Raw genomic sequence first — 14,465 nt, 5'->3', positions numbered from 1 at the left:
ACCGATAGAGGAATGTTTCATTTTCAAAAATCTCATAATGAAACTTGCAAAGCAAGGAAGAATTCATCTGGATTTGGATGAAGTAGCAGAGTCAAATCATGTTATAGTTACATTTGGGTCTTTCGATCATGTTTCGTTACATGTTCCACCTAAGACACTGGGGGCATGAGCTAGTACTATCCAATGCAAGTCACTAAAACCAAAGCAAACATGAGTGTCATGCCAAAACACTCTTCTTCACTTCTGCTCTGATAATGAATCAATGTTGTATAGTGAAGAGAGTTGGACATTGGTGACACGAAAAGACCTCACAAGAAATAAGAATCTCATCGATCCATACCTAAATCTTCCTAGGAAGGAACAACGTAAGCAAAACATTCATCGATATCCGAAAAAGAAAACAAGAGATTGTACAGGTTGATGACTTCTTGGTACAGAAGCTCACCACCTCTGTCACCTTAGGAGAATACTTCCATCTAGAATTCTTCGATAATGTCTATATATATAGTTAAAAAAAAAATTATTTAAAAAAAAATCTCGCATTGTATATAGTTTGAAATAATTTTTTATTTTCATTTTTAAAAAATCTTTGAGAGTATTTTTTTTTTTTTTACTAAATAATAAAAACTTATGGATGTGTAACTTAAAAACAAATTTTTTTTTAAAAAATTATACCATTATTTATTATTGTTCTTTAGAAACAATTTTAAAAAATAAAGTGAAATAAATAACTGTTCTTCCCTATAAAAAATAATAGACATAATTAATACTTTAAGTTCTTTAATAAATCTTGTATTTTTTTTAAGAATAATGTGAAATTAAAAAACTGATTAATTGATTATAAATTAAATTAAATAATTCAAAATGTCATCTTCATAATTGAGTAATAAACATATGCATATTATGAAAAAATCGACTCATTTATACCTTAAAAAAATTAACTTTTATTTGTTTTTATATTCATTTAAAATGAAATAATATTCATAATTATTAATTTTGAATAATTATTCTTTATTATTTACAAAATAAATCAATTAATGTTAATATCTATATTTTTATAATATTGATAAAAAATATAATTTATGATTTTATTTTTATTATTAATATTCATATTTTATTAAAAACTATTTATGTCCAATTTATTTGTAATTAAAATTTTGTTTTTATTTTCAACAAGACGTGAATTAAATTTACTTTACATTATATAAATTAAATTTATAATTTCTGTTTTTTACAAAATCAAAATAAAAAATTATTTTTAAAATCAACTTATCCAAATAGTTAGCTAGACAATATCAAGAGAGGTAGAGTTGATTACTTGGTATCTTCAGTTCTGCAACGCACACCTTCTAAATAACTACATTTAACTTCATGAAAAGTGATGGGTTCGTTTTTTATGTAGCATGACCTTGCTGAGGACCACGTCGATCAAGAATTAGCAATACCTCCCTCATGGAAGGCCTGTCAGAAGGTGCTTTGCTAGTACACATGAGGCCTAGTTTGAACACAGTGATCATTTCTTCCATGAAGCATTCTTCCATGATCTCCTCATCCAGTGCTTCCACAATGGATTTTCCCTCTCCAAAGTGCTGCCATGCCCATTGAGCAAGGTTCATATGCTCGTTCCCCCTATTGGCTTCTCTTCCAGTGGCCAACTCTAGAAGCACAACTCCAAAACTGTAGACGTCGATCTTCTTATTCGCCTTTCTTGTATAAGCATACTCTGTAATAACCGAAAGAAAAACAACTGTTTGATAAGTTTTTAAAATCATCGGAATGAGAAAACATAAAGAACATTTTGAGACTCTGGAATATCTTTACCTGGGGCAATATATCCGAAAGTGCCTACAACCACAGACATTGTTTCAGGGTCTTCTGCTTGCTTTGCTAACATTTTGGCCAATCCAAAATCTGCAATTTTTGTATTAAATTCAGAATCCAATAAGATGTTGCTGGACTTCACATCTCGATGAATGATTGGGGGAGAGAAATCATGGTGCATATAGCATAGGCCTCGAGCAGCTCCAATGGCAATTTGCAACCTCATCGGCCAGTCCAAGATAATATCACTTGCTGAATCCACTGAGGACACTGCCCTCTTCTTACCATGAAGCCATCTATCTAAGCTTTGGTTCTCCATGTACTCATAAACAAGAATCTTTGAGCTTTCACTCGAAATGCAGCATAGCAACTTCACTATATTGGCATGGCGTATCATACCTAATATTTGGACTTCTGCTACGAATTGCTTCTCGAGGTTCTGGCCTAGTTGCCTATTATTCGAAATCCATTTAACAGCGACCACTTCACCAGAATGGTTAATGATGGTACGATATACCTTCCCTGACCCCCCACTTCCAATTAAACTATTTTGTGCCAAACTCGACAATATGTTGGATTCAGTGAAATCAAACTTTTGGAAGGATGTCGTCTTCCATGTTTCAACATTGCTCCCTTGGTCCCACCTTTGATACTTTTGAACCATGGAAAAGATAAGAAATACAATAACCAGGGAAGCAGTTAGGGTGAAAGATATAATCATGACTAGGTAATTGGTTGACAATTTAGAGTTACTGGCTTTAGAGTAGCAACTCTTCAGAATTTCAATATTGGCACACAGATTGGAATTGTTCAAAAAACTGTTTTCATATTCCCACTTTTCAAAGGCGGGTGGGATTTCCCCAGATAGATTGTTGGATGAAAGGTTAAAGGTGTTAGGCACGAAATGACTGAATTCATGGGGATTTCACCTGAGAATTGGTTTTCAGATAGGTCAAGAAACACGAGGCTATGTAAAGATCCAATGGCCTTTGGAATTGGGCCAGAGAGATGTTTTGTTGACAAATCCAAAGCAAATAGTGACTTCCAGGAGACTATATCATGAGGAAGTTGGCCTGACAATTGATTCCCATCAAGCCACAGAATATATATGGATGGAAGACCAGTCAATTCCACTGGAATTTCTCCTGAAAATAGATTATTGCTTGCCTTGAACACCGATAGAAGCAACAAAGATGATATTCCAGCAGGTATTGAACCAGACAACATGTTATTGCTCACATCTAACTCAAATAGATTCACCAAAGAAGATATCCCGGCAGGAATTGGACCAGAAAACCTGTTATTGCTCACATCTAAATTAGTTAGATTCACCAAAGAAAATATCCCGGCAGGAATTGGACCATAAAACCTGTTATTGCTCACATCTAAATTAGTTAGATTCACCAAAGAAAATATCCCGGCAGGAATTGGACCATAAAACCTGTTGTTGCTCAAATATAACCCAACTAGATTCACCAAAGAAGATGTCCCGGCAGGAATTGGACCAGAAAAATTGTTATTGGTGGCAATGAGCACAGCTATGTTCATCCAAGAAGAGATTTCAGCAGGAATTGGACCAGAAAACTTGTTGTTACTGATATCCACTCTGGACAAATTTCTTGCCAATCTACTTGGAAGTGTCCCCGAGAATGAATTTCCAGCTAACATCACTGATACCATGTCCGGGGATGTCCAGATGCCGGAAGGAATCTCGCCTGAAAAGCGATTGTTGGAAAGCTGAATTGTGAGCAAACTTGTGCAATTCCCGAGGGAGTTGGGCACTTCCCCTCTGAGATTGTTGTTGGAAGCGACCACTCCAAGCAAAGCCCCCCTATCGCATAAATGTTGAGGTAATTCCCCGCTTAGTTTATTCTCGGAAACCTCAAAGAGTTTGAGCTCCGAATGAAGGCCAAATGCTGGAGGCAAAACTCCACTCAATTGATTGCTAAAAACTTTGAAGGTTTCCAGTGTAGGAATGAGGCTTATATTTGCTGGAATCTCTCCTGACAATTGATTCCAGAAAAGATTCAAACCTGTCAAATTTTGTAGCTTCCCGAAACCCGCCGGTATGGGCCCCGTCAAATAGTTGTCGGAAAGATCAATTTCTTTCAAGTTGAGAGCTTCTATGGATGAAGGAAAGTGGCCGGACAATCTATTATTGAATAAATACAAATAGTTCAAATTCTTCAACGTAAGCATGCCTCCCGGGATAGTACCTTCCAAGTTGTTGACTGAGAGGTCCAAGAGTTCCAGACTCGATAGATTGTTGAAGCTCTCCGGTATTTCGCCGATCAAATTTGCCTCCGTCATCCACAGAAACTTCAGCTTCTTCAATGCGCCAAACTCCTTTGGAAGGGCTGAAGGCAGGAATTTGTCATTATAGGCCATGGCCAAGTGTTCAAGGTTCGCCAAATTACCAATCTCCGTTGTCCAGGTGCCGTTGAACTCATTTTGAACCAGAAACAAGTAGAACAGCTCTCGTAGCCGCCCAGTTGCTGGGGGAATATCTCCAGAGAAGTTGTTTGCGGTAAGGTCTAGATACCGGAGACGTGAAAGCCGATCAATATCAGCTGGAATTGGACCCACGAAGTAGTTTTGCAACAAGAGCAGGTATTCGAGCTTAGAACAATTGAGAATATCCGGGAACTCGCCGGGAATGTAATTGTTGGAGACGTCAAGTACGGTAAGGTTCTTGAGGTCACAAATTCTGGCCGGAATTTTGTGAGTGATGCTCATGCCGTTGAGTGAAATTTTGGTGACAGTATTATGGTTGCATGTAATTTCCGGCCAACCACAAGGTGAGTATGATGAGTCCCACGACTGGATGGAGGGTGGATTGCCCAATTGTTGTTTAAGGTGCAATAGAATCGATCGTTCAGCATCCACATTTTGTGAAATTACGTGCAAGGGTAAAGTGATGAGCAGGAAGCATAGAAGGGGAGGTGGAATTATAAGAATAAAAACGTGTAGTTTAATCATTTAGCCGTTTCCGTTGGGTGGTGGAGAGAATTAAAGACGACTGCCGGGAAAAGATGGGCAATCCACCGTCCAATTTACAACGGAGAAGTTGGCCGCATTCATTTCCACACAGCACCGTTATGTAAAAGAAGATCCATGTACTGTGTCAGTCTGAGAAAAAACAAAAAACAGAAAACTGTTTTTTGCTCCGAACATCCGAACTGTTTTTTATTTCATCCCGCGGCTTTATTTAACAAAAAAAAAAAAAGAAAAAAAAAAAGAAGAAGAAAATAACGAGGAATATAAGCCACAAATTTATTATATGACTTTAATTTAATATAAAAAGGTTTCACCTCTGTACTTAAAAAAATATCACTTCTGAGAAATACCTATGCAGCATTGCAGCAAGTTTTCTCGGTCAAAAAGCTGCTTTCTGAGTATGAACACAACCCCTTGTTTGACGGGCGGAGTGGGGAGGTACACAAAGAGGCTAATAAAAGCATCACAGGGACTATGATAAAAAATTTTGAATAAAATAAAATAACCAATAAAAGTATTGAAGGTCTGGGATGGCCACTTCAGTGATCAGTCCTCAGTCCTCAGTCCTCACAGGCTCACAGCTATATTGTATTTCTCGTGCAAAAACAGAAATGAAAATATGATCAAAATGAAATAAGTCATAATATTATGCAAATAAAATTGATTTTTAAATTTTATTTTTCAATATTCAGCCAAGGTTTTAATTTTAAATCCTGATCGGTCCAACACGCTATTGAGTTTTGACGTGGGATTAAATATGGGTCAGGAGAAGAAACAGCTGGAGACCTCCAGTTGCAAAGAAAAGGCTGCTCCATTGAGCTATTCAACGTCTTTACCCAAAATTAATGTAAACCAAGTAATATTGATTTTTTTTCCAATTTTTCCTCATATAAAAGCTGTAAATATTTATATTTAACAGGATAATCATAAAACTAATATAAATAATTAATATAATAAAATTAAATATTATAAATTATATATTTATACTATCACTTGTTTAACTATTGATCCGACCAATAAATCATCAAACTATAAATCATTCGATTCGAAAGTAAGTTGGATGCCGAAAACATTGCATTCAACCATAACTTAGAAAAAGAACCTCCTGTTACTTGTTGAAGTTCAAGTTACATAATTGGCTTTTCCCTCCAACTACCCGTTTGAATTTCAATTCAAATAATTGGCTTTTTTTTAAGTAAGAAAGCATACGCAGAATAACGTGCAAGACGTGTACGAGGGGCTCAAATATTAGTTAGTACTACTCCAAGGGCCCCATTTTACGACGTTTCATTCATTTTATACCCCTGCATACTTTACACGGCGGGAAAAATGCGAATTCCTTTTTCCTATTTTCCTTTTGCGGATAGCATTAGGGCAATAAAGTGGGGAATAGAAAGAAAGGGATTGGGTCAACATGGAGTTAAAATTTCAAGTCCGTTTTAGAAAACATTTTTAATATTTATGATACTTAATAAATTTTATTATTCAAATATTAAAAATATTAAAAACGTTTTATAAAATCACTCTCAAACGCACTCATAGTATCCATAGACTATCATTGAAAAATGACAACAAAATAATAAATAGTTAGGAAAACAGACCCCATCTATTATGTCAAGGTTTGATTCCAAAATAATTAAGGAAAAAATATTTTGAAAGTGATTTTTTATTTTTTATTTTTACATTTGATTTATCATGAAAAATAAAAATGAATTTATAAATAAATAATTTATCTTTATATAAGAAGAAGGAAAAATAAATGCTCAAATGTTCAAATTTTAATAATTTTTTTTCAAAATTTTCAAGAACAAATTCATACATATATATATATATATATATATATATATATATATATATATATATATATATATATATATATATATATATATATATTGCACAAAATCATTGAGAAGAAATTCTTGTTTTTTTTATTTTATTTTTTTTTGGCATTTTGATGTTGAATAGATAAAAAATTAAAAAAAAAAATGGAACTAAAGACATTAAATGGGTATCTAAAATTAAATGGGTGGAGAAGGGGGGAATCCTAGATGGGTCTTTGTGCATATAGTGCTGGATAGGTGTCGTGCTTTTGGACAATTTTTTTACATAGTAATTCACTCCTCGAACCAACCTAGATCATGTTGAAATTCAAAAAAAATTCAAAGATAAAAAAAGGAAAAGAAAATTTAGGATTTTTTTATTATTAATTATTTGAAAATAGGTATTATACCATTAGAATTTAAATAGAGATATACAAAAATAAAAATTATTTTACCCTTACTTCAAAAATAATAATACTAATAAAATAATGTTAATATAATAACTAAAGATATCATTCTAATATAGTAATTATTGCTTTGATTGGTTGTAATGCTTCTTCCTCCGTTGATTTCATGTCATGAATGCTATCTTGAATGGCAAATCAAGTGTTTTTGATGTGGAATAATTCTTACTCTTTGGCTGAAAAGATGACTTGGCTAACGAAAGTGAGGTGTTTTTGGTGTCTTGAAGACCTTTGTATGAGGAGATGTTAAGTGAGAGAGAAAGAATAAAAAAAGGATAAACAATTTTAGGTAATTTCGCTACCTTGGTTCACTACCTAAGGTAGCCAAATAAAGATAGCAAAGTGGAGCGGAACTAGCTCATACACAAGGATGAAAATATAGGTAAATTTCGGATATATTGGTTTTTGAAGTTTACAGATATATTAGAAATATTGATTGGACAAAAATAGTTCAAAATTTATGGAAATACTTGAAAAAACTTCAAATAATAAAATAATAAAAAATATATATGTTCAAGTTGTTTTGTAAGGGTAATTGACGTAGGTATGGTCAAAGATAATATTTATCAAATTTTTTTAGAAAAAATTATCTCAAATTCCTTTGATATATTTATCTTCATTTATTTTAAAAATCAAAAACTACTTTTATTAAAACATGTTTATTACATTTTAAATAAAAAATTAAAGTTTTTTTAAGATTTATATAAAATATTTTATTTGAGATTTAATTACTAAAATTTTATTACTTGTGGTGACAACTTTTTGCTATTGATATTAATTTATGTAAAATTATATTAATAATTTATCTAGCCAAATTAATTTTAATTTATAAAATATTATAACTTCATTATTATTTTTTTTATATTTTAGTAATTTTTGATAAATTTAAATTTTTAATAATTTAAATAAAATATTCAAAATTAAATAAAATTAAAAGAATAAATATAAAAAAAATTAAAAATGAAACGATAGTAATTTTTCAAAATAGGATTAATTAATAAATAAAAGATGATATATTTAATATTAAAACTATAATTTATTTAATTCAAATGCATTCAATAATGTAAAATAAATTATGATACATATATGATTTTTTTTAATATTTATATTTTATACATAATTGTAAATGATATAAAAAAATCATTTGTTAAGAAAATTATAATGATGGTTTTTATACTTTTAATAATAAATTAAATAAAGTTCAAAATAAAATAATTAGAAAAAATTAATTTATTAAAATAGTCTTTTAATAATAGACTTTAATAGATTGATATTTATGCACGTATATTAACAAGGGTGAAGTCATCCCAATGGTAGCCAAGCTTCCTTAAACAATTTTAAGGCGTGTGTGTGGGCATTGAGTAGCCAACAAATTGGCAAATTTGATGAAAAATCACTAAAAAAAAAAAAAAAAGTCAATAAATGTCAAAATATCAACTATATTTTCAATAAATGGGCAAAATATATCTCATTCGACTTTCAATGGCAAATATCCTGTCGAACTCTTGTTTGACTTTCGGTGGAAAATATCTTGTCAAACCTTGTTCATAACCAAAATATCGATGAAATATCGTATATTTATCTCAACATTTCAATCACTGCTTGTAGATGGTAGCAAAATTAGCCTTCTTCATTAGTTTCTCTACCTATGGGTGGCAAAGTACTTTCGCTACCGAAGCATAGTGAAATAGATGTTGCAAAAATGCTCGTCTTGCAAAAATCATTCATTTGTGTTGCATTTTTATCCATATTTTCTTATATAAAACTTGCACAACACATTTCAAGCCACTTTGGGTTAAATAATTAAATTAAAATGGATATTCTAATGCCTAAATCGATGCAAAATGGTATGATTATGCTAGATAAAATAAACCAATTTTGTACCACTCATACTCCCTTAGCTACTCTTTGCCTAGTCCCTTAATCCAAATTGAGTTAAAAATTAAGTATGTTAAAATATAGAGTTAATGTCATGGTCTTTAAAGTCCTTAAACTTGATTAGTCACTCACCTAGCTAGTCTATTAAGGTTTCATTTGATTTTATAAGCTTGCTTTCTTGCTTTTCTTTCCACTTGGCGTTCTTGTGTTATATTTTCCCCTTGCTTTAGGGTTGGTACTCCCCTCAAGTATCCTCAACAACATCAGAGCACAAAACCATGTTTCAATACCAACTTCTAGTGTGCAAAATTATTCATTTTCCAACTACAGGGTGAAGATTTTCTTGATAGCTCAAAGAACTCCACTTTGTTCTATTTCAATTTCATCAAGCTCCAAAGAAAGAGGAAAAAAACCAAAAGGAAAAATAATGACATAAAACAAGGTTGTTCTTTTTAATGCAATACCCCATTTCCTCCTATTCAAATATCATTAAAGAAAATTGTTGTCTTGTCTCTTGCTTAGCTGCTGGCCCCTTATTTCTTGTCCTTCTCTACATGTTGCTATTCCAATCAAGTATAAGAAAGTGCGGATGATCAATGTGGTTTTTTCAGCAATGGTTATGGGTGTTTTGTTGCTGGAGAATATAAAGGAAAAAAGTCTTTTGATGACTTAGTAGCTCTTTTTAAGGAACATTGACAAATATGCTTTATGAAGAATGTCATTAGATGAACAACAATGCTTTCTATTTCTCCTAACTTGTGAAATGCGAGTTTTTCAAATTCTATCAAGCATAAAAAACTTAGAGAGTTATGGTTATTGAAAACGACTTCTAGAGTTATAGAAGACACTGTGTATAATCCAAACATTATTTATTTTAGCTTCAAGGGAGAATATTAGTTTTTTTCTAATTATCACATTTTCTTTTATGTTTTGTATATAAAATGTAAATATTTTGATATGCAACACATGACATGTATATTTATCTTATTGATGAATTAGTATTTTTTTTTTATTCACATGTATTTAGTTCTTTATAGATATATTATCAACACATGGTAGTTGTACAATATTATTTCATGGAGTGAGAAGTTTTAGGTTAAAGGAAATTTATGTAATTTCTTACCTATATATATATATATATATGCATAGATTATTTCTAATTCATAATAATTAAAATTGTATATAGAAACTAATTGGGAAAATAGTGAACTATCGTTTCTATTACAATTAAGGTTATTACATATTAGAAGATAATTAGAGGAACTATGAATATCAATATCCGTAGAAGCACCAACTACCAAGATTTGTGCAATATCTCTATGTAATTGAATATGTTGACTACAACTAAGAACATCATAGCAGAACTAAATAAGGTGAGAAACTGAATGGTGATAATTATGAGATTTGGCATCGTAAGGTTCAGTATATCCTTGAAGAGTAGGAAACTCTTGAAACACTGAATCAGATCATGCAAGAACTTGAACAAGGGAACTTTGCCCAACATAGAAGAGATCAGAAGGCTTATGTGGTTTGGAATAAAAAGAATTATTTAACTCACATTACGTTGTTAAGTTGTATACAAGAAGATCTCTTGATTGAGTATGAGGTATATCAAACTGCTCATGAGATGTGGAAAGCTCTAAAAGAAAAGTATGGTGGACTTTCAGCTACAAAGCTGAGAGAACTTGTAATGAAATTTGGAAATTACAAGATATGACTGAACCATATAATGAAACAACAACTCAGGGAGATGAAAAGAATGATAAAAGGGCTTAAGACATCCAAACATGTCCTCACTAATGAGCAACAAGTTGAGATAGTCATCAAATCTCTACCAAAGAGTTAGGAACACATGGTGGTGAACATAACTCAATGAGAGTGTCAAGACCTTTGATGATATAGTTCGCTATCTTGAATTGGAAGCCGAGCGACTTGTGGTTGCTAGGCCTAATGAATAAGCTTATGTGTCTTAATCCAGTTCAAGCAAAACTTCCGATATTAAGCATAATAGAAAATTCTTTAAGAAAAATAAAAAAATCTGATGATGCTTCAAAGAAAGAAAAAAACTAAGGCATGCGAAAAATTCAAGTGTGTTAAAAGGGATAAGAGCAAGTTGAAATGCTACAATTGTGGCAACAAGAGTCACTTCACTCGCTAGTGCACTGAGTCAAAACAGGTATGGTCCTGTTCAAATAACTCATGTGCTTATGTTTTTAGCTGTGTAATGTTAACTGAATCTATTCCTCTGTGGACTGTAGACTCAGCCGCCATCAACCATATAGCTAGAGATCGAGGAGCATATGTAGATTTTCGGTGAATTAGTTCTGGTAAAAGATGGATCTATGTAGGAAACAACTCCAAAGTTGAGGTCAAGAGTATTGGAACATGTAAATTAGAATTACATAGAGGACGTAGCATATTTCCACACAATGTTCTTTATGCTCTGGATATTCAACGAAATTTGGTCTTTGTGTTAGTCCTTATTGGTTTAGGTTTCAATTTGAATTTTCATGATTAGGTAATGGAGTTGTATTTTGGAATAACATACTATGGTTCTAGATTTATTCTAAATAGTCTTATGGTTCTTAACATTGATAATTGTGTATTGTCTAATACCAATGATAGTTATTATTCGTTGATGACTACTTCTAGAAATACATGTAATAATGTGATCATATGGCATGCTAGACTTGGACATATTAGATAAGAAAGAATGAATAGACTAGTTAGAGAAAATCTATTAGGTCAATTCACTAAAATTGATATGCCAACTTGTGAATATTGTCTAGCTGGTAAGACAACAAGAAAACCATTCAAAAAAAGAACTAGAGTTGAAATACCATTGCAATAGATCCATTTTGACATATGCGGTCCTATGAGTGTTAGAGCAAGGCATGACACATTGTACTTCATCACATTTGTAGATGACTTTACTCGTTACAATCATGTTTATCTAATTTCTCATAAATCAGAAATATTAGATTGTTTTAGATGCTACATTAATTTAGTTGAGAATCGGTTGGACAAAATGATTAAAACATAAAGAACAAACCAAGATAAAGAATAAACATAGATGACCTTACTCATTATGGTTATGTTTATCTGATTTCTCATAAGTCAAAATTATTAGATTGTTTCAGACGCTACATTAATTTAGTTGAAAGTTAGTTGGATAAAAAAAATTAAAACATTAATAATGGACCAGGGTAAAGAATATCTATCAGAACAATTTAAATATTTATGTGATGAAAAGGGTGTTAATAGACAATTGATTATTCTAAGGACTCCACAACAAAACGGTGTTGTTGAGATAAGGAATAGAACGTTGTTAGACATGGTTAAGTCAATGATGGCTCAAGCAAATCTTCTCATTTCATTTATGGAATAATCGAAAGCTTGATCATAGCAATTTGTGAACATAGGGGTCAACGACTTATATTCACAATCTTTCTTATAAATATGGAAAATTAGGTCTTAAAGGAAGGAAATGTATCTTTATAAGATACAGTGAACACTCCAAAGGATATGTGTTCATAGATGAGCATGAAGATGGAACAGTAACTGAATTAGAATCATAAGATGCTACATTCTTAAAGGACAATTTCCCACATATGGATGAGATTGATAGGGATTGACATCTTTATGGAATGATGGATCCTGACATAAAATCTACACTCGAACAAGAATTGATGCTTGAACCTAGTGTGAGTGAACTAGTACCTATAGCAAGTACAATAAAAGAGCTGATGTTGAGAAAAAGTTCTCAATGACGATTTGAGATTGAATGGAAAGTTCATATTGTTACTCAATATGATGATGTTGAGCCTAAGTCGGTTTAAGAGGTTCTTACTTGTCCAACTAAGGATGAATTGAAAAAAACAATGGAAGAGGAATTGGAGTCAATGGTTGATCTGCATTCAGATGGAAAAACTATTGGAAACAAATGGGTTATTAAAATAAAACGAAAGGTAGATAGATCGATTGAAAATTATAAAACTCGATTAGTTGCTAAAGGGTCTATCCAACAAAAAGGTATAAACTATAAGAAAACCTTCTCTCTAATGGTTAGGTTTGACTTAATTTGTCTCATTCTAGTTATAGTAGTAGTTAGAAAAATGGGGTTAATTTAGCCTAAGCTAATCACCCTAGAGAAGGGTTAATAGAGTGATGGTCTCTTTTTGCAAATTTAAATTATGTGAATGCAGGAGACAATTATATGCAAATTTATAATAAAACAATATAAAAACAATTGCATATAAAGTAAGAGAGTAGGGAAGAGAGAATGCAAACACAAGATTTTTATAGTGATTCAACGCAACCCAGCTTATGTCTACTTTCCTCTAGTTTCAATTGCAAACTTGAGGTTCCACTAATTCAAGGCTTATAAACCAAGCCTTCCAGCAATATAATTGGATTATGGTTCCAATCCACCCTCTTGAACTTTAGGCTATAAGCACTCTTTACAATCTTCAAAAGATACCTCACTCTTAAATAACCCCTTAAGTGATACCTCCCACTTGAGAATCCCTAAGTGATATCTCACACTTAGATTCTTCCTCTCAAGGATTTACAAATGAAGATAAGAAATAATTTCACAAAATCCTAGTACAAAACTTTAGACTCAAATATATAAGTAAAACTAAGATTGAAAGGTGCATTAATGATATGCAAGTTTTAGAATAATGGTGCACTCAAAAACACTCTCCCAAGGCTCAAATATATTCAAACAATGTTTAGGAAAGTTAAGCTCTTAAAACAATGAAGATTGGAATCTTTTTATAAAGGAAAAAAACCAAACTAGTCATTAGGGGTTCGTCTAGTCGAGCTCTGGTTCAACCGATTGACTAGCTATCGACATTTAATGCTTGACAGATGACCATTGGACCTCGACCGCCCCTTGACCAGTCCTCGACCGGTTGAGATTCAACCTCGATCAGTTGAACAAGTGTTCTGGAAGAGAGAGAAAAGGTTTTTGCACCCCTTGATCGGTTAAGTCGAATAAGTTGATCAGTTCCCTATCCCGTTCAACTGGTTGAGCCATTTTTGGCTCAACAACCATATTTTTCAACTTAAAACCTTTTAAACAAGTTTGGAAAACATTTGATACAAGGTTTTAGTGGAAAATATGAAATCATCCAATTTTAAAATATTTAAAATAAAATAACTCTTGGATGATTTTGGTGCATAAGTAAAGAATGCAATGCATGAAAATCCTAGTGCACCAATTACAAAGAGATCTTATGAAGCTTAGGTCTTGAAAAACATTTCTCTTTGAGGTATTTTTTTTTCTTATTGATTTTTCTTTGGCTTGATTTTATCTTTGTGATTGCCACTTTGGAAATCCTATTGCCTAATCACACTTGAAATATAATCATTAGTTTCAAACCTTGTTTTGTTATCATCAAAACCAAGATTAACCAAACCTTAGTTTCACAGTAGCTCATATGGATTTAGAGCTACACCAAATGAATGTTAAGACAACTTT

General features: G+C 32.1%; 1 protein-coding gene across 1 annotated transcript; it reads right to left on the bottom strand.

Moving 5' to 3' along the window:
- Positions 1–1,290: 1,290 nt before the first annotated feature.
- On the bottom strand, positions 1,291–4,800 carry LOC117913396 (receptor-like protein kinase HSL1). The gene is given in 3 exon segments (XM_034828369.1): positions 1,291–1,723; positions 1,822–2,739; positions 2,742–4,800. Coding segments are annotated over 3 exon segments (3,306 nt in total). The 3' UTR covers positions 1,291–1,394.
- Between the last annotated feature and the right edge of the window lie 9,665 nt (positions 4,801–14,465).

This window comes from Vitis riparia, chromosome 4 (genome assembly GCF_004353265.1).
Source record: "Vitis riparia cultivar Riparia Gloire de Montpellier isolate 1030 chromosome 4, EGFV_Vit.rip_1.0, whole genome shotgun sequence".
Lineage (NCBI taxonomy): Eukaryota > Viridiplantae > Streptophyta > Magnoliopsida > Vitales > Vitaceae > Vitis > Vitis riparia.
The sequence above is the reverse complement of the archived record's forward strand: the minus strand, read 5'-3'. Positions and strand labels throughout refer to the sequence as shown.